This window comes from Zootoca vivipara, chromosome Z1 (genome assembly GCF_965207765.1).
Source record: "Zootoca vivipara chromosome Z1, rZooViv2.hap1.1, whole genome shotgun sequence".
Lineage (NCBI taxonomy): Eukaryota > Metazoa > Chordata > Lepidosauria > Squamata > Lacertidae > Zootoca > Zootoca vivipara.
In genome coordinates this window covers 47,065,517-47,087,006 of record NC_142583.1, presented here as the reverse complement: position 1 = coordinate 47,087,006, position 21,490 = coordinate 47,065,517, and the positions used below count along the sequence as shown (strand labels likewise).

General features: G+C 46.0%; 1 protein-coding gene across 2 annotated transcripts in view; it reads right to left on the bottom strand.

The window, feature by feature from the left end:
* The window catches only part of TNIP3 (TNFAIP3 interacting protein 3), a 96,561-nt gene that overhangs the window by 33,525 nt on the left and 41,546 nt on the right, over positions 1-21,490 (bottom strand). For both annotated transcript variants that reach the window (XM_088660372.1, XM_088660371.1), the window contains exons 4-8: positions 19,404-19,481; positions 18,861-18,935; positions 17,399-17,464; positions 15,174-15,305; positions 1,680-1,799 (exon numbers count right to left, since the gene is read on the bottom strand). In XM_088660372.1, coding sequence (XP_088516498.1) covers positions 1,680-1,799; positions 15,174-15,305; positions 17,399-17,464; positions 18,861-18,935; positions 19,404-19,481 — 471 coding nt within the window. The remainder of the gene's footprint in view (positions 1-1,679; positions 1,800-15,173; positions 15,306-17,398; positions 17,465-18,860; positions 18,936-19,403; positions 19,482-21,490) is intronic.

Genomic DNA, 21,490 nt, shown 5'->3' with positions numbered 1-21,490 from the left:
ACAGCAGATGGAAAAGTAGTCAGGCACTACTGATGTGTTAATGCAGCCTCAAAGGGAGATCAAAAACACGTTTATCCAGAAGCATTTGCTTTAACCGAACCTACTCCCTAGAATAGCATTCCTGCTCAGGAATAGAGATGCAATTGCATCACAGCTTCTGCTTTGTTTTAAGATCACCACCAACCTGGTATTTAAAAAGAGGTGAGGGTAACAGGGAAAACATTGTATAAATCACATTGGCAATAACTTCTCAAATTATTTGTAATAATTGAACAAATAAATGACTACAGTGTGGAAGCAATTCAGGGCTGGTGAAGCCATAAAGCAAGTAGATAATCTGCTCTAGATGTTCAGTTGATACTGATCAGCCAGTGGGCATACATACACTATCTGCTTTTCCCCCCACAGCTGGCTGCCATCCTGGTTTTCTTTGGGAAAGAGTGGAGTCCTTTGTGTTTGGCTAAGCTTCCTCTATTTTTGAGTCTTGGGGAATGTTGTGACCTCTCCTACCCTTTCCATACAAAGAGATATGATAAGTCCATGGGCCCTGCTGTTGCTTCCCCTTATTATATCATCCCCACAACCCTTATTATAATTACTGCAAGTTTATAAGACATGAAGGAGGCTTAGAAAACTAAAGGAGGTAGTGCAAAATGTCCTTCTAACATGGAATTGGAACCTTCTGTCCTCCAATATGCAGTGTGAACTCCACAGCGTCTCAACGGATGCATAAAATGAAATGATACAAAAAAGAAAAAAAGACTCTAGATTTAAGTGCCCTCTGAAGTATAGGGGGAAGGGGGGAGGGAATGATATCCTCTGTTTTATTGTGTGTACAATCCATTATTGAACAATCAAATTCAATGTTTTACCCTTCCACATGTGGCATGCATTACGTGAGAGTAAAATCTGGCTCAGCCCTTCAAACGTGACAGAAACAAGTATTTTAGTCCACGGGCCTTCCCATCCTACACATTTGTATTTCAGCAACTGACTCTAACAGTGTCCAGAATGACAGACTTTAAACCTAAGGTTAACGGGAAAGCAACATAATTTTAAACGGATGGGTTCCTGTCTTAAAAGGAAAGGGGGGTGGAGAAGGTAGCAGCACATCTTTTCCTGAGGCTCTGCAACACTGATTAAATCAATCTTCCGTTCCACAGATAATGGAGTTTATTTGAGCCAGTTGGGGACACTTTATATGTTTTTAATTTATCTGTCCACTTAGGATATTGAACTAAAGAAAAGCCTTGCACTAAGACGAACATGATTCATGAGCAACGTATAGTCTCACAAAAATGGGAAAAGGGCTTGTGGCTTGTTGATTATCAACTCCCATCAGTGGCTTTTGATAGGTGAGTTGAGTAGGAGTATTGCAACTAAAATAGCAGTATGAAAACAAAACGTAAATATACATCAACCGATTGGGGAGCATGTGTGAGCTGATCTGGCTGTTTGTTATTGAGGTTTTCTAGTATAAATGGTAGTACTACATCTGAAAACCAGACTTTATACTGAAAATGTCAACCTTCATTTATAATGGTTCTGAGCTCACCGTGGAATTCATGCACATGAATGTATGCGGAATTACATGTTCATGTTAAAACCCAGGATTTCTACCTTTAGAATTAAATGAATTACAACACTACTGCTCAGGTTCATATGCAATCCATTCATACCTGTTGCCTGAGAACTTCCACTTGCATTTTCATCTCTTCATGGTTGCAGTTCACCTCCTGGGCATTTACAGGAGCCACAGGCAAGGGGGCACTTTGATTTTTCAGGGCATCCTGAAGCGCCTGTAGCCAAAAAGGAAGAAAAGAAAAGAAAAGTACTGTACTTTACACATGGAGTTCACCTCATAAAAATCATTGCTTTTTAAGCAGTACAATCTTCATTAGCCTTTCTAACTAACATATTTATAATCCCTAGTAAAGGTTGGGGAATCTGCATTACAGGAGGAGTTCTCCATTCCTTGGAGGTGCAAAGACACCTGAAGAGAAAATAATATTACGGTCTTGAATAAAGTGGCAGCTTCCAACATCCCCAACACACACAGCAAAGATATGTGTGCATCAGTGGGATCAATGCCCCCCTCAGTCCCATTAGCCCAACCTAAAGGTGGTAGCATATTTAAGGCACCTTTATGCCACTTTAATATCTATGGCTTCCCCCAAAGAATTCCGGGAAGTGTAGTTTACTCCTCACAGAGCTATATTTCCCAGGATTCTTGGGGGGGGGGAACCATGTCTACTAGTTTTTTGAGGGAGTCAAATACCTCATTTTCTAGCTTTTTTTTAAAAAAAAACTTAGTGCTAGATTAGTATTATTGCCACAGTCCAGAGACTCTCACCAGGCTGCATTCAACTTAAATTAGAATTTAAGCATGTTCACCTGCAGAGCCCTTTATTGTGGTTGGGCTGGCCATGGCAGTGGAGCCCACACAACAAGGTAGTCCTATGGTGGTTTACCTACATGCAAGTCCCACTGTGTTCAATGGGACTTTCCTCCCAGTAAGTGTGTTTGGGATTGCACCCTCTACTGAGAAGGTTGAGAAACACTTTCGTGAGAATTTCTCCTACTAAGCACACCCTTCTATGCAGTTTTGACTAAAGATATGGCTTTAAATTTGAACTGAATTGAATTTCTCCTCCATCACTACTTAGGATTGTGAAGTACATACACCTGCCCCTGATATGCTGGCTTTAACTGATAAATAGAACACTGTGTAATTCTTTATAGCAACTATAAAAGGAAATAACTCTTACATACATATGGCCAGCATATTATATCATTAAAATCACATTAGACAACAGTACTATTCAGACTGCAATCCCAACCCCACTTCCTTAGGTGTAAGCCCATTGAACACACAGGACTTCTGAGTGGACATGGTTAGGATTGTGCTCTAAGTTATCAGAAAACCAAACTTCTAGTCCTAGCTGGGCAGGTGAGGCTCATCAACTTAGAAAGGTAGCCCATCTAGGAGAAGGGAAACTGATCTGAAGCCTTGCAGGCTATCTTCAGAAGAAGAAAAGACTGAGGGGTAAACCCTACACAAACCTGGAGTGGATGGCGCCTTGTATGCCTCCTCCAAGCAATTCCTGCAGCTAAACTGGTGCCAAACATATTGCTCTATTTTCCTTTTGACCACATCAGTGAGGCTGAGAGCAGGGTCTTGTCATTTGGGCAGCCCAGGGCCTCCATACACACTGCCCAGGCTTTTGTGCCCTGGAGAGGTTGCTCCAGTGCTGCTAACACAGCAGTTTAACTTCACCCCTGGGTATATACTCCATTGCCTCTTGAGACAGACGGATGCCAACGCAATGCAGTCCTATCTATCTAATTCCTCAAAATTAGAAATAACTTAAAAACTGATAGCTTTAAATTAGACATATTATTGTAACTAAGCACAAATTAGATGAGGAATGGAACTAAGGCAAAAAAAACCCTTACATTCTAACAAACTCAAAGTGCATTTACATTTAAGAGTCCCTCTAATTGGTTCCAAATCGTAACCTGACTTCAATATGTTTTGTTAACCATGCAATAAATGTGCACGAGATCTCATTTGGCTTTTCTTGTTACCATGTGGCTTACACCTGTGGGGATGACAATACGTTTGCGTGCTGTATTCAAGGCTCTCTTATCCAAAGATGACCTTATGTCATTTTTTCTTCATGATGAGAGCTGTTTCCCCCACTTCCAGATCTCTCTTTTGCCATATGTTAAGTCTCCTTGCATTTGAAACATGTCATTCTTTCAGCACAATCCTGGACATCTATTTGGGAATCAGTGGACCAGGTAAGTGTGCACAGGATTGCACAGCAGGAAGTACATATAAACTTTCCAGGAAGTACATATAAACAGACATGTATAGCATTGTGTTGTAAATGTATCAGTTGCCCTACAGATTCTTGCATCATTTGTTCCTATAAAACAAAATTTAAAAAATCACTCCAGTGCATGCACATGAAAGCTCATACCAATAACAAACTTAGTTGGTCTCTAAGGTGCTACTGGAAGGATTTTTGTTTTGTTTTGTTTTGTATGGCAGACCAACACGGCTACCTACCTGTAAGTTCCTATAGCACTTCTTTAGTCAGTCACTGTGATGTAAAGGTTAGAGTACTGAACCAGGAAACTGGAGACCAGGGTTTGAATCCCCACCCAACCATGATGCTCACTGGGTGACCTTGGGCCGACTTTGCTCTTAGTCTTCTTGCGACGATTAAATGGGAAGGAGGAGAACTATGTTTGCCACCTTGAGCTCCTTGGAGTAAAGGCAGGATATTAAAATTAAATAAATTTCCTGCCCTATCCAAGTAAGCTGCAACAATGCCATTGAGGGTAGGGCATCTCCACCATACTGCTCCACTACACTGGTAGTTCCCAATTACTTCTCAATTCAAGATATCATGAAAGTTAAAACCATAGGTAAACATCTGGGTGGTGAGGAGGCATTTAAGCTGTAAATGCTGAGGTGTTTTCTATAACTTTCCACTAGTGTGCAATGAAAAATACTGTTGGCAGTTTTGCCACCCTCAGATTCTCACAATTTATGTCATGACTCAAAAATCTTGGGTTGTAAATAACAACAATAAGCTTCTTGAAAGTCAATATTTATTTGCATGCTAGCCTATGACATTTCATTTTGTTTCTCCACCTGTAATTAATTGCAGGATTCAAGTGGACCAGAGCTAACATTTTTATTTTAATGACAGTGTATTTTTCATGCTTGAAGTTTTGTGTTTTGACGCTTAGCTTAAAGCTAGATAGAACTATTTTTCAGAGAAATGTGTTTCCTCAGGAAGTGTTCGTGGTTTACCAGGAGATATGGTTAAAAGGAAATACCCTCATTGCTTTATGTAGCCTCTTGATGGAAATATGCTTTATGCCTCTCCAGCAATTGCCTTCTACAGTATTCTTCTTTTGCAACATTTTTGAAGCTGGCTATATACCTGGAGTATCCAGCCAGGGCTGGTTTGTGTGCAGAAGCTCGGTGTGGATCTGCATGTACAAACAGCTGCTGCTTGTATGATTTTCCTTTCCCTGCTCCAAGAACTGGAGTGTGATGCATAGCCCCTGTTGAATACTTTAATTCTGCCTATCATAGTTTCAAGACCAGGGAGGGGCACTGGATTTATTATTCCTGCTTTCCCTTCCCCAAACAACTTCTTCTTGGTGTTCCGAGTATCTAAGTGGGTTACGTACACCTAGTTCCAGCTGCTTAAAGATGCGGAGATTTGGATCCGGGCCATATTCCCCAAATAATCAAGAGAGACATACATTATCCCATTTCTCTTGTACATGAGAAAGGGAGGAAGAGACACCGGCAGGGGGAGACCATCATTTTGGCACACAGCCTCTTGAGTACAAGGCAAAAAAGTACAGATAAACTATAACATACATGGGGGTCTTGTAACAAAATGTTGCAGCATTGAGTGTTCCTGTTCAAAATTCCAGTCCATATTATTTATTCCCTCGCCATGCCCTAGTTTTCTGTTTGTTTTCACCCTTTCAGCAGTCACCCCACATTCCTCTTCCCTTTGGGCTTAAAAAAAGTATCTGTATCTATCTCTTGTGTATCTATCTCTTGTGTGAGCGCACCACCATTTGATTGCATAAGGACGGCAGTTCAGAGAACTGAGATGACTCTTAGTAGATATGATATGATATAAACTATAAATCAGAATTTGTGGCATTCAGAAAGTAAACATAAAAAGTAGGAGCTAAGGGGATTTAGTTGCACTTTACCAAACAGCCACAATAGGCGGCAATGTCTGGAAGGCCACAGATTCCCCATTTCTATGATATTTACAGCATTTGTTGCATCATGCAAGATCAGTTAGAACATCAAAAAGATCATATGGATCAGCCTCTCTCAGGGGCTGAGAACATCTTGCAGCTCAGGGACCACATTCCCTTCCAGTGACTGCATGCCAGGGGTGGTCAGGGCCAGAGCCAAAAGTGGATGGGCATGACTCCTACTGTCACAGTGGCCGGAGTGGGCTACTTCAGAGTAACGACGCTACGCAGCTCTGCATTTTATTCTTTTATTGGTGCTGCGTATTTACAGTGCTGAAGTCATTGCTATTTACACGGAGTGATGTGGTCAGTCGGTTTCAGAACCTCCGAATGGCTTTTGGCGCGTCTTTCTCCAACACAAAAGCTTTGGCAGACCCATCCTCTTTCCCCTCCTCTTTCTGCGTAATTCCGGAGTTGGGGGGATGGGTCTCCCCCCTTATTCGCCCCTTCCTGTCCCACCTGGGACCCTGGCTCCTCTACCTTGCCTGAGCCTCGGACACGACTTCCTGCTTCCCCACTGGCATCGGAACTCTCTCTGCTTTCCCCTGTGCTCGGGGATGGGCTTGAACTCAGGAGGGGAGGGACTTCGCGATATCCCCTGTCCCTCACATCCACCCCCCTCCCAAGCTCTCCTTCACCCCTCCCCAGGTCCCCCCCAGGTGTCGGTGACGACTGGAAGCCTAAGAACTCAGTGCTTTCCGAGCCCGTTGGTGTGAACACCTCCCCCCAGTCCTGCGAGCCCCCCCCCTTCCGCCTGGGAGGACGGGAATCCCAAAAAGTCCGTGGCATCAGAGCTGGTAGGGGTAAAAATGTTCTGCCAATCTGCTCCTTCCTCTGACTGGGTGGATCTCGGTGACACCCATACCTCATCCTCTGGTTCCTCAAACTCCGCTTCCCAGCGCCATGGTGAACTGCTCTCCCGTGCTTCCTCCCCCTCCCCCTCCCTTTCCATGTGCCAGGGCTTGGGTCTGTGGGGAAAGAGGGCGTGAAATTCTTCTACCAGGAATTCCTCCTGTATCTGAGTGGCTGGGACCCATTCATTCTGGGACGGTGGAGCATCCTCCCATGCCATGAGGTACTCCAGGCCCCCCACCCCTCTCCGTGAATCAAGGATGGCCGTGGCCTCATTGAGTTGCTCCCTGCCTTCCCTCTGCCCCCCTCCCTCGGGGGTTTGTTCGCTGTCTCGGAGCCTGCTGCTTTCCCTGTACGGCGACAGCAGCGATCTATGAAACACTGGATGCACCCTCATGTCCTCTGGCAGTGCCAGCCTGTATGCCACCGGGTTTACCTGCTGCGTGACCGTGAAAGGGCCCAACCTTCTGGGTGCCAGCTTCTTGCACCTCCCTCTGGTGGGAAGGCCCTCCGAGGACAACCAAACCTTGTCCCCCACCCTGATGACCTCCCCCGGTCGCCTGTGGCGATCTGCCCCCTTTTTGTACGCTTCCTTGGCCCTCTCCATGTGTTCTCTGAGCTGCTGGTGCACCGTCTCCAGCTCCTCTGCCCAATCCTCTGCCTGCGGGCCCTCCTCCTCCTCCTCCCCCTCCCTCTCCGGGAAAGATCTGAGGTCGCGCCCGTAGTTGGCCTTAAAGGGCGACACCCCTGTGGAGACGTGCACTGCATTATTGTAGGCAAATTCTGCCAGTGGCAGGCGATCCACCCAGTCCGTTTGCCTCTGGCTGACGTAGCATCTCAGGTACTGCTGCAGAATGGCGTTGACCCTCTCTGCCTGTCCATTGGTCTGCGGGTGCCGAGCCGTCGACAAGCTGACCTCCACCTGCAGGAGGTTCATGAGCCGCCTCCAGAACCTGGAAACAAATTGGCGGCCACGATCCGAAATAACCCTTAAAGGTAATCCATGCAGTCTGAATACGTGATCCACAAACAGTTTGGCTGTCTCTTCTGCAGAGACCGCCCTGGCACACGGTATAAAGTGGCACATTTTGGACATGAGGTCCACCACCACCAACACTGCGGTCTTGCCCCTGGAAGAAGGCAGATCTGTGATAAAGTCCATGGACACCACTTCCCACGGCCTGTGTGGCGTGGCTAAGGGCTCCAGCAATCCCGGTGGCGCTGCTCTGACCACCTTTGCCCGCTGGCAGGTGTCACAGCCCCGTACATAGTCTCAAACATCTTCCCGCACCCCCGGCCACCAGAAGTGTCTCATGACTAAGTGTGTGGTCTTGTCCCTCCCAAAATGACCCGCCTTTGGGTTGTCGTGCATCTGCTTGAGGACCGTACGTCGAAGCTGGGTGGTGGGCAGGTACAGTGCACCCTTGTAGAAAAGCAGCCCCCTGCGTTCTGCAAAGTCTTTTGCGTGCTCCCCCCCCTCTCAGTTCTCTGAAGATGCGGTTGGCAAATTCATCCGCTGCCGTCAGTGCTGTGAGTTCTGCCTCGCTCACCACTGCTGCTCCGCAGGACCATGCTGACGGGGGGAAAATGTGCCTGGGTGCCGGTGGCGCCTCCTCCTCCATGTACTCTGGCTTGCGGGATAGGGCATCCGCCCTGACATTCTGCTCTCCCGGGATGTAGTGTATGGAGAAGTTGAAGTTCGAGAAGAACTCTGCCCACCGTATCTGCCGCTGGTTGAGCACCCTGGCCGTTCTCCAGAACTCCAGGTTCTTGTGGTCTGTGCACACCTGGATGGGGTGCCTGGCGCCCACCAGGAAGTGTCTCCAGTGCTGGAACGCAGCGTGGATCGCAAGAAGTTCCCGATCAAACACCGTGTAGTTTCGCTCTGGCTGGGTCAACTTCCTGGAGAAGAAGGCACAGGGTCTCCACTCTCTGTTGGCGTCCAGTTGCAACAGAATGGCGCCCACAGCTTTATCAGAAGCATCTGTCTCCACGCGTAGGGGCGCGTCCTGAACCACGTGGAACAGGTTCTGGTCTGAGGCGAACACCCTCTTGAGGCTTTCGAACGCTGCTTGCGCCTCTGGTGTCCACCTGAACTTCTGCATGCCTCTCAGGCAGTCAGTGATGGGAGCCGTAACGCGAGAGAAGTTCTTGATGAACTTCCTGTAGAAGTTGGCGAAGCCTAGTAGGCGTTGGGCATCTTTGCGCGTCCTGGGGCTGTGCCAGTCCAGGATGGCCTGCACCTTGTCCTTGTCCATCGCCAGCCCCTTGTCTGACAGCTTGTAGCCCAGGAAGTCCACCTCCTTGGTGTGAAACTTGCACTTCTCCAGCTTCACATACAGGTGGTTCTCCTTCAGGCGCTGCAACACCTCCCTGACATCTTTCACATGCTGCACTGGGTCATCGGAATAGATAAGGATGTCATCCAGGAAGACCAAGCATTTCCTGAAGAGGAGGGACCCCAGGACGTGGTGCATGAAGGCCTGGAAGCATGCTGAGCCCCCTTGCAACCCGAAGGGCATCACCAGATATTCAAAAGAGCCCAGAGGCGTGAACATCGTGGTTTTCCATTCATCGCCTTCCCGGATCCTGATCAAGTTGTACGCCCCCCTCAGGTCTAGCTTGGTGAAAATCTTGCCCCTGCGTGCCGCTGTCAGGAGATCGTCCACTCTGGGCATGGGGAAAGCCACTGGCTCTGTCACTGAATTCAGCCGTCTAAAATCCACCACAAGACGGCGCTGTTGCGTGTCTTTCTTGTCCACCCAGAAGACCGGGCTGCCCCCTGCTGCCTTGCTTTCTCTGATGAACCCCCGCTTGAGGTTCTTGTCGATGAAAGCGCGCAGATCCTCCAGTTCCTGGTCTGACATGGCGTACAGCTTGGCTGGGGGTATAGTTGCCCCTGGCACCAGGTTGATCTGGCAGTCAAAAGGCCTGTGTGGGGGTAGGTGGTCGGACTCCGCTTCGCTGAAGACCTCCTGCAGGTCCCAGTACGGCTTGGGTATCGCCTCACCCCCTTTGATGTGCATGGTGGCCACCGTGGCTATTGGAGGCCCCTCCCCTGGTTGGTGCTGCATGCAGTGTTCCAGGCAAAAGTCCGATCCAAAAGTGATGCATCTCTGGTGCCAACTGATGGAGGGGTCGTGGCGCGCCAGCCAGCTCATGCCCAAGACGATGGGGGGGGTCTGAGATGGTGGTGACGTTGAATGCCAGTGTCTCTGAGTGCCTTCCCACCGTCATTCTCATGGGGGGGGTTGATGGGTGATGGCCCCTCCCAGCAACTCTCTGCCGTCAATGGTTGCCACGTGCAGAGGAAAATCCAGCTGCAGAAGCTGGATCTGGTGCTGTTCTGCAAAGTTCCTCGAGAAGAAGTTCGCTGACGCCCCACTGTCAATTAGGGCGAGGACCGTCAGGGGATAGCCATTTGGGAGCGTGAGCGTCACTTCTAGAACCACTCCTGCTCTGGGAGGGGTGGGCTGGCTCTGCTCCTCTCTGTGCGGGTGGGTGGGCTGGGGCTGTTGTCTGCTGACTGTGCCTGGCTGCTGCCCCTTGTCTCCTGCAGCCAGGCTTTCCCGTTTCCCTGCTGTGGTGCTGCTTCAGTGGGGGAGGGCACAACCGTTCCCGCCTTTCCTTGCCACTCTCTGCGATGAGGGCAGTCTCTGACGAGATGCTGGGGGGAGTTGCAGAGAAAGCAATTCCCACCCCTTCCCTCCTTGCGTCTTGGCGCCGCTGGGGTTTGAAAAGCCCGCGCGCGCGCGCTATCAATCTGCATGGGTTCCTGGTCCTGGCTGGCCCCAGGCGTGGCTTGAAAGGGTTGTTGGGGGAGTGGCTTCTCCTGCGACCGTGGGAACCAAGCCCGCTTTGCGCGCGTTGCTTGCTTGTCGCTCCACCGGGATTCCTGTCTCACCCCCACCGCCAGAGCCGCTTTGCTCAGCTGATCCATATTACTGGGCTTTGGACCTCTCGAGAGCTCATCCTTCACCTCCTCATGCAACCCCAAGTAGAACGCCGCTTGCATTGGGGGTGACTCTAGTTCCCACCCCAATCTGTGCACCAGCATGGTGAATTTCGCCCAATACGCGCGAACTGTCATATTTCCTTGGCGTAAATTATGAAGTTCCTCCTTAGTCTGGTCCATATGACTATCGGACGAATACATCGTTTTCAAACCTTCTAGAAATAGTTTGACATTCTTCATGCAAGGATTCTTTGTTGCGATTAACAGTCTTAGCCACTCCCTGGCTGCCCCGGTAAGGTGCTCCACAATAAACGCTACCCTGTGCTCATCATCAGGGAACTCATCGTGGTGCAGCTCAAGAGCATACACAATCTCAGTCTCAAAGCCCTGATATTCCCTCGGGTCTCCATTGAACTTGCTTACTAGGGTCCCGGCTCTCCTTCCTGGCAGCACTTGGACTTGCGGTGCCCCTCCCGCCTTGTTTTTCTCTGCATCCAGCTTGTTTTGGAGGTCTACCGCCACCGCCCTTAATTCCTGCTCTCTTTCCTGTAGCGCTCTCACCTGTTCCGCAAGTTGTAGCCGGTCGTCCTGGACCTTCTTAGTCTCTTCTTTAGCTGCCTTCAATTCCCCCTGCGCCTGCAGCGACAGCTGCTGCAGTTCTTGCTGGGCTTGCTCCGCGATCTGCCGCCATCTCTCCGCCTCTGACACGCTCATCCCGGCAACTCCAAAGTAGCCCAAAAAGGATTCGGAGGTTGCTGTCACAGTGGCCGGAGTGGGCTACTTCAGAGTAACGACGCTACGCAGCTCTGCATTTTATTCTTTTATTGGTGCTGCGTATTTACAGTGCTGAAGTCATTGCTATTTACACGGAGTGATGTGGTCAGTCGGTTTCAGAACCTCCGAATGGCTTTTGGCGCGTCTTTCTCCAACACAAAAGCTTTGGCAGACCCATCCTCTTTCCCCTCCTCTTTCTGCGTAATTCCGGAGTTGGGGGGATGGGTCTCCCCCCTTATTCGCCCCTTCCTGTCCCACCTGGGACCCTGGCTCCTCTACCTTGCCTGAGCCTCGGACACGACTTCCTGCTTCCCCACTGGCATCGGAACTCTCTCTGCTTTCCCCTGTGCTCGGGGATGGGCTTGAACTCAGGAGGGGAGGGACTTCGCGATATCCCCTGTCCCTCACACCTACCTTCGTTCAGTAGGCTACATTCCAGCCACACAGAAGCCACAGGTTTCCACACACACAAACACACCTTACATCTCTCCATCCCCCATCAAGGTGAGTACAATTCAAGGAAACAATCCAGTCAGGCACAAGGACACGAGGAGAGAGTGGAGCATAGCCAGAGAGAAGTGTGGCTTGGAGAGACGAGACATGATATGGACAGTGTCCCAAGAGTCAGATATAGAGGGCTGGAGAGTTGCATTTTGGAGCTTCCCCATCTCCTCAAAACTTAAGTTCAGCATTCTGTCTCACAGAAGCCAACCAGATGTCCATGGGAACCCACAAGCAAATGCATTAGCACAACAGCTCTCTCCTGTTTGTGTTCCCCAGCATTCACATCAAGTGCAACACAAATGGTGTTTCCTCAGAGTAAACATGCAATAATGTAGGTTGTTGTTATAATAGTCTTCACGTCACCTAGAGTGAAGGGGGGACAAACTACAAGCTCGGTTCAAACATGTTTCCCCATACCAACCCCCCCCTTCCTGACCTGGTTTCTCCTTTAAAATCTCATATGCAAATGCACAGCTGCTATTTGCCACTGAAGGTGCTACTTGCTACAAACAGCAGCTGGGGGAGCAAATAGCATTAGGGATCATTTTCAGTGGGGTACTGGTCTAGCCCCCAATCTGGACCAGCAACATAATAAGGATCGGGACCCTGCATGGCTGTGTTTCTGTTAAAATAAAGACAGCCACCTTAAGCATGCTCTTTGAAAATAATGTTCTTGTGTAATTTATTACCTTGTGTTCTCAGAAGCTATTAGTGCAGCAGGTGACAAAAAGAATGCTTACCAACTTTACAATCAATAGCTGCCAAATGGATAAACGTCTTTACCTGAGCAGGTAAAGATTTCAAAGCAAAGAGATAAATATTCTGAAACAAGAATATCCTTACTTTGTTAAGCCAACTTATTTCACATTCATAATGAATCTTTTTTGTATTTGCTAAGGACGTTTCTTCTTTCAGAAGTCTATTCTCTTACTTTAGTATTTTTTTGTCTCTCTGGAATGTAAAAACACATAGATTGTTGATAAAGTGCAGATGGTTGCAATTTTTTTTGGTCTGACAGATGTGCTGTATTTTTTTATTATTATTCCAAGGAAGTATGCCAAACTTCTCGGGAAGAAAATAGCAGCAAAACTGATGGATAGCTCATCCCAGAGTCTGATGAAATTCTATTGACTACCTTTTGGGCTCTCATGTGGCACATATAGGTCATAAAACTACATGAGGTAGCTGAAGAAATATAGAGCTTACCCCTTCACATCTATAAATACCACCCTGAAGGCCTTGTTGTTGGACGATGTGTCTGTCGAGGAGGCAGCAGAGGTCATGGCTGTAGCACTAGAGTAGCCCCACAATCCCCAGCCAAAGCAATGACATCTTAGGAAGGGGATTTAATTGTATTTTATCTTGAATTTGTTCCACCCTACAGTTTCAAGGCAGACAGCACTTACTGGGGGGGGGGACAAAGCAGGAGGAGATCCCCCCAGATTTATTTGAAATATTTCTGGCCGCCCTTCATCATATGATTCCAGGGTAGGTTACAACATAATTAAAACAAGAACAATTCCAGACACAAAGTCCAGACAAGAGGAAGTAAAAACACAGCATGAAAAGCTATGGGTGAATCTCAAAAGTGGCTCTTCCCCAATTGTCTGCCCCTTCATGACACCAAAAATCAGCTGCTTGAGGGTGGACCCCACATTTTGCCTAATGGTAAAACTGGCTGTGCTTCAATGACAGCTTAGCCTAAGACTTTCTCCAACTTGAAATGTAAACGGAATACTTCAGTTTTCTCTAAAGTCAACTGACTTCCGAGGTCAAGAGCTATAAATAAATGAAATTAACAGTCTTAGTCACTCCAGTGATACCTGCCTAACATCAAACGTGCCAGATTCTGTAAGGAAAAGGGTAGTTTCACTCTGTCTGAAAGACCAGTCGTCTGCTAGAAAATAGATTAATAATTTGTTTTTGAAAACCAGAAAAGAGGAAGATACATCTAGATGAAGTTAGATGATTTGTCCATATAGCCCAGTATTGCCAACTTTGGCCAATAGTGGCTTTTCGGGGTCTCAGGCAAAGGTCCTTTCCCATCATGTGCAACTTGATTTATTTTCTTACATTTATTTTCTGTTTTTCTTTCATTGTGCAACCCAAGCTAACACACATGTGATTCCCATGTCACCTTTACAAGACACTGACTAGACCCAGACCTGCTTAGCTTCCGCAAGGAGATGGTCTCATGTGCCTTCAGACCACACTTGAAATAACAGAGACTAAATCTGGAACCTTCCATATAGAAAGTGTGTACATCAATGGACCATGGTCCCTCCTAAGGCCACCGATATACGTGGCTTCTCCATTGCAAATGCTTTTTCTGCCTCTAGTTAGTCAAAACTAGCATGCGAATTAGATTTTCTTACATTCTAATATTTTAATTTCACATATTTCTGAATTTATGGCCCTTGGGGAGTTATGGAGAACCCTGTTGGATCAGACCAAAGGTCCATCTAGTGCAGCATTCTGTTTGCACATGCTTATGGGAAGCACATAAGCAGGACATGAGCACAACAGCTCTCTGATATTGACCTACAAAAGCCTTCATCTGTTTGGTCCTATGCTACTTAGAAAACATTGAGGGGGGGGAATCTGTGAGATTGCAAAGCTCCTGTTATTAAAGAGTTGGTTGAAACTGAACCCAAGTGATAGCTCAACATATATAAATGCATTGCTGTTGGCATTTTTCTTTCTTGAGAGGCAATGGAGTGCTCCTCCAGGGATGAAGTCAAACCTCTGGAGAATCACAGCACCTGCTGTGGCTGCAGAGACTTTTAACTGCTTTCTCCTGAATTGTTTTTGCTGCATTGGCAGCACCAAAGTGACCTCTCTGGGGTGCAAGCCTGGGCAATGTATGTGCTGATGAGGTCCAAAGGAAAACAGGGCAATGCATTTGTCACCAGCTTGGCTGCAGGAATTGCCAAAAGAAGGCATACAAAACACCATCCAACTGCCTTAGGGACTCCACTCCAGACTTGTGTAGGGTTTACTCCTTAGCATTTTCTTCTCCCGAAGAAAGGCAGTGGGTATGGATTTTTCCTCATTCTCATGAATGAGAATAGCTGCATATATATAAATGCATATATAACATCTATAGAAGCATTTGTTCTCTTTTTCTTTGTCTAAGAGTAACACAAACTGTAAGCTAGATAACCTTTCTACTACTATAGGGCTCAGTCATTTTTGAACTGCAAACACAACTTGTAACTAGACCAATGAATACTGAAATCCCCACCCCCACCGTGTTGAGAGTAAAACAACCGTTTCCTACCATTTCCTGTAGGAGGTTGTTTGTAGCCAGGGCTTCCAGCCTTCTACACTCCTGCTGCATTTGGTGCCTTTCTTTTTCCAGTTCCTTCACACTCTTCTGCATTGTTTCCAGTTGTGCTTTCACATCTGTGACCTGCAATGTGACACAAGGATAATTGAAGTAAGATAGATCCCTTTCTTTCACCAGGAAGCAGCGGCTGGGCAACACAATGGTCAATGTGGGGGGAATGCAGGGACTGCCGCATGCTGTAAAATACATTTCAGGACAAAGATGTATGACTAAGCTTATGAGATTTAGAATTCAAAAGCTGCTGGGCCTCTGAAGCTTGTGATGAGCTGTCCCATGGGGAATGATAAACCTATATAGAACAGGTATAATAGTTAGCTGTGCTGCATGAGGGGAAATCCCTGATCTAAATCTTACTTCAGGTAACTAAAAATGAAAAAGTCAAGTTGCTGATTCTAATCTTCAGCCACTGACCCACATTCCTATTGGTTATATAAGGTTAATACTAGCCAACCTTACAGGACTGTTATACAGATCACAGTCATACCTCGGTTTACAACCACCTCGGTTTACAAACACCGCGGACCCATCTGGAATGGATTAATTCACTTTCCATTACTTTCAATGGGAAAGTTTGCTTCAGGTTAAGTACGCTTCAGTTTAAGTACAGACTTCCAGAACCAATTACACTCATACTTCGGGTTAAGTACGCTTCAGGTTGAGTACTCCACAGACCCGTCTGGAACGGATTAATCCACTTTACATTACTTTCAATGGGAAAGTTCGCTTCAGGTTAAGTATGCTTCAGGTTAAGTACAGACTTCCGGAACCAATTGTGGTTGTAAACTGAGGTACCACTGTATTGAAAGGCTGTGTGCAAAGTACTTTTAAAACTTGCTATTATTATTATTATTATTATTATTATTATTATTATTATTATTATTATTATTATTATTTATACCCCACCCATCTGGCTGGGTTTCCCTAGCCACCCTGGGCGGCTTTCAACATAAAAATAAAATACAATAATCTATTAAACATTGAAAGCCTCCCTAAACAGGGCTGCCTTCAGATGTCTTCTAAAAATCTGGTAACTGTTTTTCTCTTTGACATCTGATGGGAGGGCGTTCTACAGGGCAGGCACCACTACCAAGAAGGCCCTCTGCCTGGTTCCCTGTAACTTGGGAACCAAGTTACCAAGTGCTAGATCACAACTTCTTCTTCTTCTTCTTCTTCTTCTTCTTATTATTATTATTATGTTCTAAAACACTAACCTTTTCAGACCCAGACCTCAGCTTTACCCAACTTAAACAAAGGACTAGAGCAAAGACCAGATAACCTCCTGAGCTCACAACCCCATTCATAAGCAGCAAACATTTTGGGGTGGGAAATAGAAGAGCACGGGACAGCTCAGCCTTAACCGCAGTATCATGCTCTTCTCATTTCCATTACCTTTGGCAACAGCTTCAAGACTAGTTCTCTTCTTCCATAGGTCCCATTGCCACTTTCTTTTCTCCAAACTACCTGAACCTAGAATCATTTGGCGTGGCCATTTTACTGTAGTAGCCACCATCTTTTACCCCACAGTGCTCCAGGGCAACACCAAATCCATCTGGAGATCCTCTTGGGTGTTAAGATCAGCAGAAGCTCAGGGCGGTGGAGGCACTGCGGCAGTCCCTAAATTGTAAAACTCACACCTCACCAAAAATGCATCCGGCATCTTCACCATAGTTTTCATTATATGCTGAAGGTGCACATGCAGTAGCAAAGGGAGTGGGGGAGGAAGACCACCACAATTAATGGTAAACAGTGCCAGCCATCTCTGAATTTCACTACCTAACTAGGCATAGGCAAACTCCAGCCCTCCAGATGTTTGGGACTACAATTCCCATCCTCCCTAGCTAACAGGATCAGTGGTCAGGGATGATGGGAATTGTAGTCCCAAACATTTGGAGGGACGGACTTTGCCGATGCCTGCCCTAACCTGTGGTATAGTGGTTAAGAGCGGTAGACTCGTAATCTGCAAAAGATTGCATCACCTCAAACCTACATCGGATGCACTTGCTAGGTTTTCAAAATCAGTATATGTTTTTGTTCCTTGCCCACCCTTTCTGTACTCTACCTTCCCCTTCTTAAAAATGAGACAAGACAAAAACAAAAACAAATTAAAAGTATAGAAAGGTAGCCTCCACTTCTGTCACACTTAAATAGAAATTTACCTTTTTTCCATACTGCTGTTTCATTCGCCTGAACTGCTGATCCCATTGATGGTTCACTGCCAGCAGCTGAAATTATTAACTAATTGTGTTAGGTACATTATTTATTCTCACAAGTGTGAAACGTGCAGTGGTTTTATATTTTAATCTTGGAACTGGCATATTATTTTAGAGATTTCATTTGCCTTATTTCCTGCTTCTCAGAACAGGGATAGTGATAAAACGTAAATATTTTAAATTTTAATATAACCAAATGTAAGTAAAATAATGCTCAATCAGCCATCATGAGAGAAAACATTTCAGAAGAAACAGAGGACAGGACTTTGGTAGATTCTTAAATGTGGGAAGTTTCAAAGCTGCTGTGAGCTGTGACCTACAGGGCCTTCTTCCCCAACACTGGTATTTCCTGAGATATGCAAGAGTCATTGAAAGAATGTGGCTCCTAAAGCATGGAAGCCTCAGGTCATTTAAGGTTTTATTGATTATATCTGCTTCCAACCTCTTAACTACACTACTTACAGCTGTTTTGTATTACCGTTCAAAACATTTACAATAAGATTTTATCCCGTTTGCCTTGTATGATATATAAATCATAGGTATGAATGCTAGGGCAAGAGGAATGGGGAGTGGAAGCTGACTGAGGCTTAATGCTGTGGAAATGCAAATGTTAAAACACAAAACTTCCTGCAGGGATTTCTAAGATGAGCAGACTTCCCTCACAGCTCTGAAAGTTCACTTAGTTCACAGCAGCATGAAACGTGCTTCTTTCCCATCCTTATTTATCATGTAAGCATTCCCGACAGATAGCCCCTTACAACACACTACCAAGAAAAAGGGCAAAAGAGGCCATAGATTTGCATAACATTTGCATATACGGTACTAATTTATATGTATACATGAAAATTTAGAGGGAAAAGATCAACAGAAATACATTACAATACATCATAGTGGGGATATTGTAACCTAGTGAACTGTGTGCCTGCTCATTCTGCCTTTTAGGTGATGTCAATAGGCAACTTCAAGGCACAATTTCCTTCTTAAGTCTCTATATTTAAACCAGGCTTGGACCACACAATACTTCAAATAGATGGCTACTTCAAATAGACAACTGTACAGGTGGATATATGCCACCTTGATTCCAAAATCTTTTTTGTCAACACGTGAGGCCAGACCTATTGGTCATAATGCGTAGGGAAAGCCTAGCAAAGCTGCTTCAAAGACTAGGTTTTATTATGGCATCTATACCTGATACATTTTACATGGACATATAAACATGAACCATAATTATGCACACAATTTTCAACCACATGCATGATGCAATTCATGCATAGGAGAACCAAGATTAGCCACTACTTCCTCCAGAAAGATTAATGTGCATTTACAACAATGAATTTACAACCCAAAACTCCAAGTGAACAACCCATTGCAGGGCATCAGCTTGTCCAAAACAATGCTTAAAAATTACCTCTTGCCTCTGTTTTTCCAATGATATAATCTGTTGTTCCAGTGCACCTACTGGCATCTTCTTTGTCAATATATCCTATGAAAAGAAAAGAAAACATATGTCTATTAGGTACTGTTTCGGTGTGAATTAGGAGCCCCCTGAAAAATGTAACTTAAGCAAACTACCAGAATATAAGTTTCGAGAGTGCACAGCAATAATAGATATATAGTATTAGATACTTTTTATATCTTACATTAACAAAGAACAACCTTTAAAAAAATAAAGAAAGAAGCCCTTTTGATTTTGTTGTTTGTCAATAGTTTATTATTATTTTTAAACTTATTGTAGCAGAAGCTTGTGCATCTTTTCATAGCAGGAAGATGAAAAAGTTCTACATATGTGACAAAGAAGCAGAGAAATCGGGGTGCCTTTAAGACAGTACCCTCTACATTAGAGTACTGCAACAATTACAGCCTGATATAAGATAAAATATTACTGGTCCTAGCACAAAATGAAAAGTCCAATTGCCACAGACACATATGTCCAGCCAGTGCACTCCTTTACCTGTGACAGGCTGCTTGAAGTTCTCTTCTCATCCTCCATGTCCACCTGCATCTGTCGGGTGTTGTGTTCACTAAAGGCCTTTAAAGCAGATGAAGGAAAATAAGTCACATACGTTGTGTGGGAGAATTAATTCAAGACAAGCAGAAGACCACCAACACTTCACAAAAGCATCACAGAAAACGCATCCATTTCTTTCTCTCTGTGATGCGGAATACAGCAAGTGATGGAACTTGTATTTGAATCCTTCACAGAATAGGGGGCTTCCCAAAATGTCTCAAGTTATGTAGCCTATGATTCAGGTGAAAAGATAGCCGGCTGTTTCATGTGGTATGTAAACTGCAGCTTCCTTGTTGTCGCCCAGCTGTTCTCTGGGAGGGGAAGCTGTACAGACAAGAAAGGGGGAGTAAACTGACTAGGTCACACACCCCTCCCGCCTGCCACTGATAAGCATTTCCTATTGGATCTCTCTCCCCCTCCCCTCCATATGTCCTTGCACGTTCAGAGAACTTTTCAGATGGGATGTTAAGACATACTGTATATTTGCCCATGACAGGGAAATAAGTGAGTCATGTTTCATGTAAAATATGAGCAATGCTTCTGAAAACAATCGGGAAGGAAATGTCCAGCATAAAGAACAATATGTACCAGGTAGCACAAAACCTATACAAACTGGGTGTGAATTTTTATTGTCGCAGTTAAACAAACCTAAACATATTCTGCCTCTTCAAATACTTGTTGGCTAGTAACAAAGTAATAAAGTAGTGAAACAATTTTTTTAAAAAAATCCTTCCAGTAGCACCTTAGAGACCAATTAGGTTTGTCATTGGTATGAGCTTTCGTGTGCATGCACACTTCTTCAGATACACTGAAACAGAAGTCACCAGACCCTTATATATAGTGGGAGGGGTATTACTCAGAAGGGTGGTGGGGATGGGTGATTGACTGATAGGTGTGGTAAACCTGTTGGCGACTGTTAACGATTGCAATTGGTCTTACAGGGAAAAGCAAGGGGTGAGATGGCTAAAAAAGCTTTATCATATACAGTGGTACCTCACAAGACGAAATTAATTCATTCCACGAGTCATTTTGTATTGCGGAAATTTCATCTTGCGAAGCGCAGTTTCCCATAGGAATGCATTGAAATTTAATTAATGCGTTCCTATGGGCAAAAAAAAAAAGCGCCAAAAAAGGCGCCAACTCACCCGCCGCAGCCGGAAGTTTTTAAGGCTCTGGGGAGGGGGAAGCAGGAGGAGGGCCAGCAGGGGTCTCCTCCCGCCGCAGCCTTTGCTCCTTCAGGCGCCGCCGCTGTTGCCACCAAGGGCTGTCTGGTGAGCCCCGCTGCTGCTCCTGCCGGATCGCCAAGGGAGAGAAGCAGCCCGTGCTTGCCTGACAGCCCACCGGGGAGGAGCTGCGGAGGCCGCCATGACCGCCGAGGAGGCCAAGGCTGAGGCAATGAGTGCCGTGCCACCACAGGAGGCAGAAGCGGGGGCCGTGGACGTCACCCCCGGTCGCGATGGCGGAGTTCTCAAGGTAAGCGGCGCCAGCCGGCTGGTGGGAGTGGCCGCTGTGGAAAGGGGCGAAGTGGGCATGCGGTGGTGGGGAGGCACGGACGAGGCCTGCTGCCGGCTGCGCTGCCCACCCGGGCCAGACTGAGGGCCAGCGGCTACTTCTTCTTGCGAAGAAGTCTTTTAAAAAATCGCAAAACGCTTTCGTCTTGCGATTTTTCCACTGCGCGAGGCGTTCCTCTTGCAAGGTACCACTGTATAATGAGATAAGAATCCAATGTCTCTATTCAGACCAGGTCTCTCCATGGTTTTAAGTTTGGTAATAAGTTGCAATTCAGCAACTTCTCTGTCCAGACTATTTCTGAAATTCTTTTGTAATAAGACAGCTACTTTGAGATCTTGTATAGAATGTCCTGGGAGATTGACGTATTCTCCTACTGGTTTCTCTGATGGCTCATCTAACATTGTGTATGCCATCAAATGCCAACAGTGCCCTTCATCTCTCCATATTGGACAAACAGGCCAAACCCTACACCAAAGTAGTGAGTTCACAAGGAAATGAATCAAGGTGTGTGTTCCTAT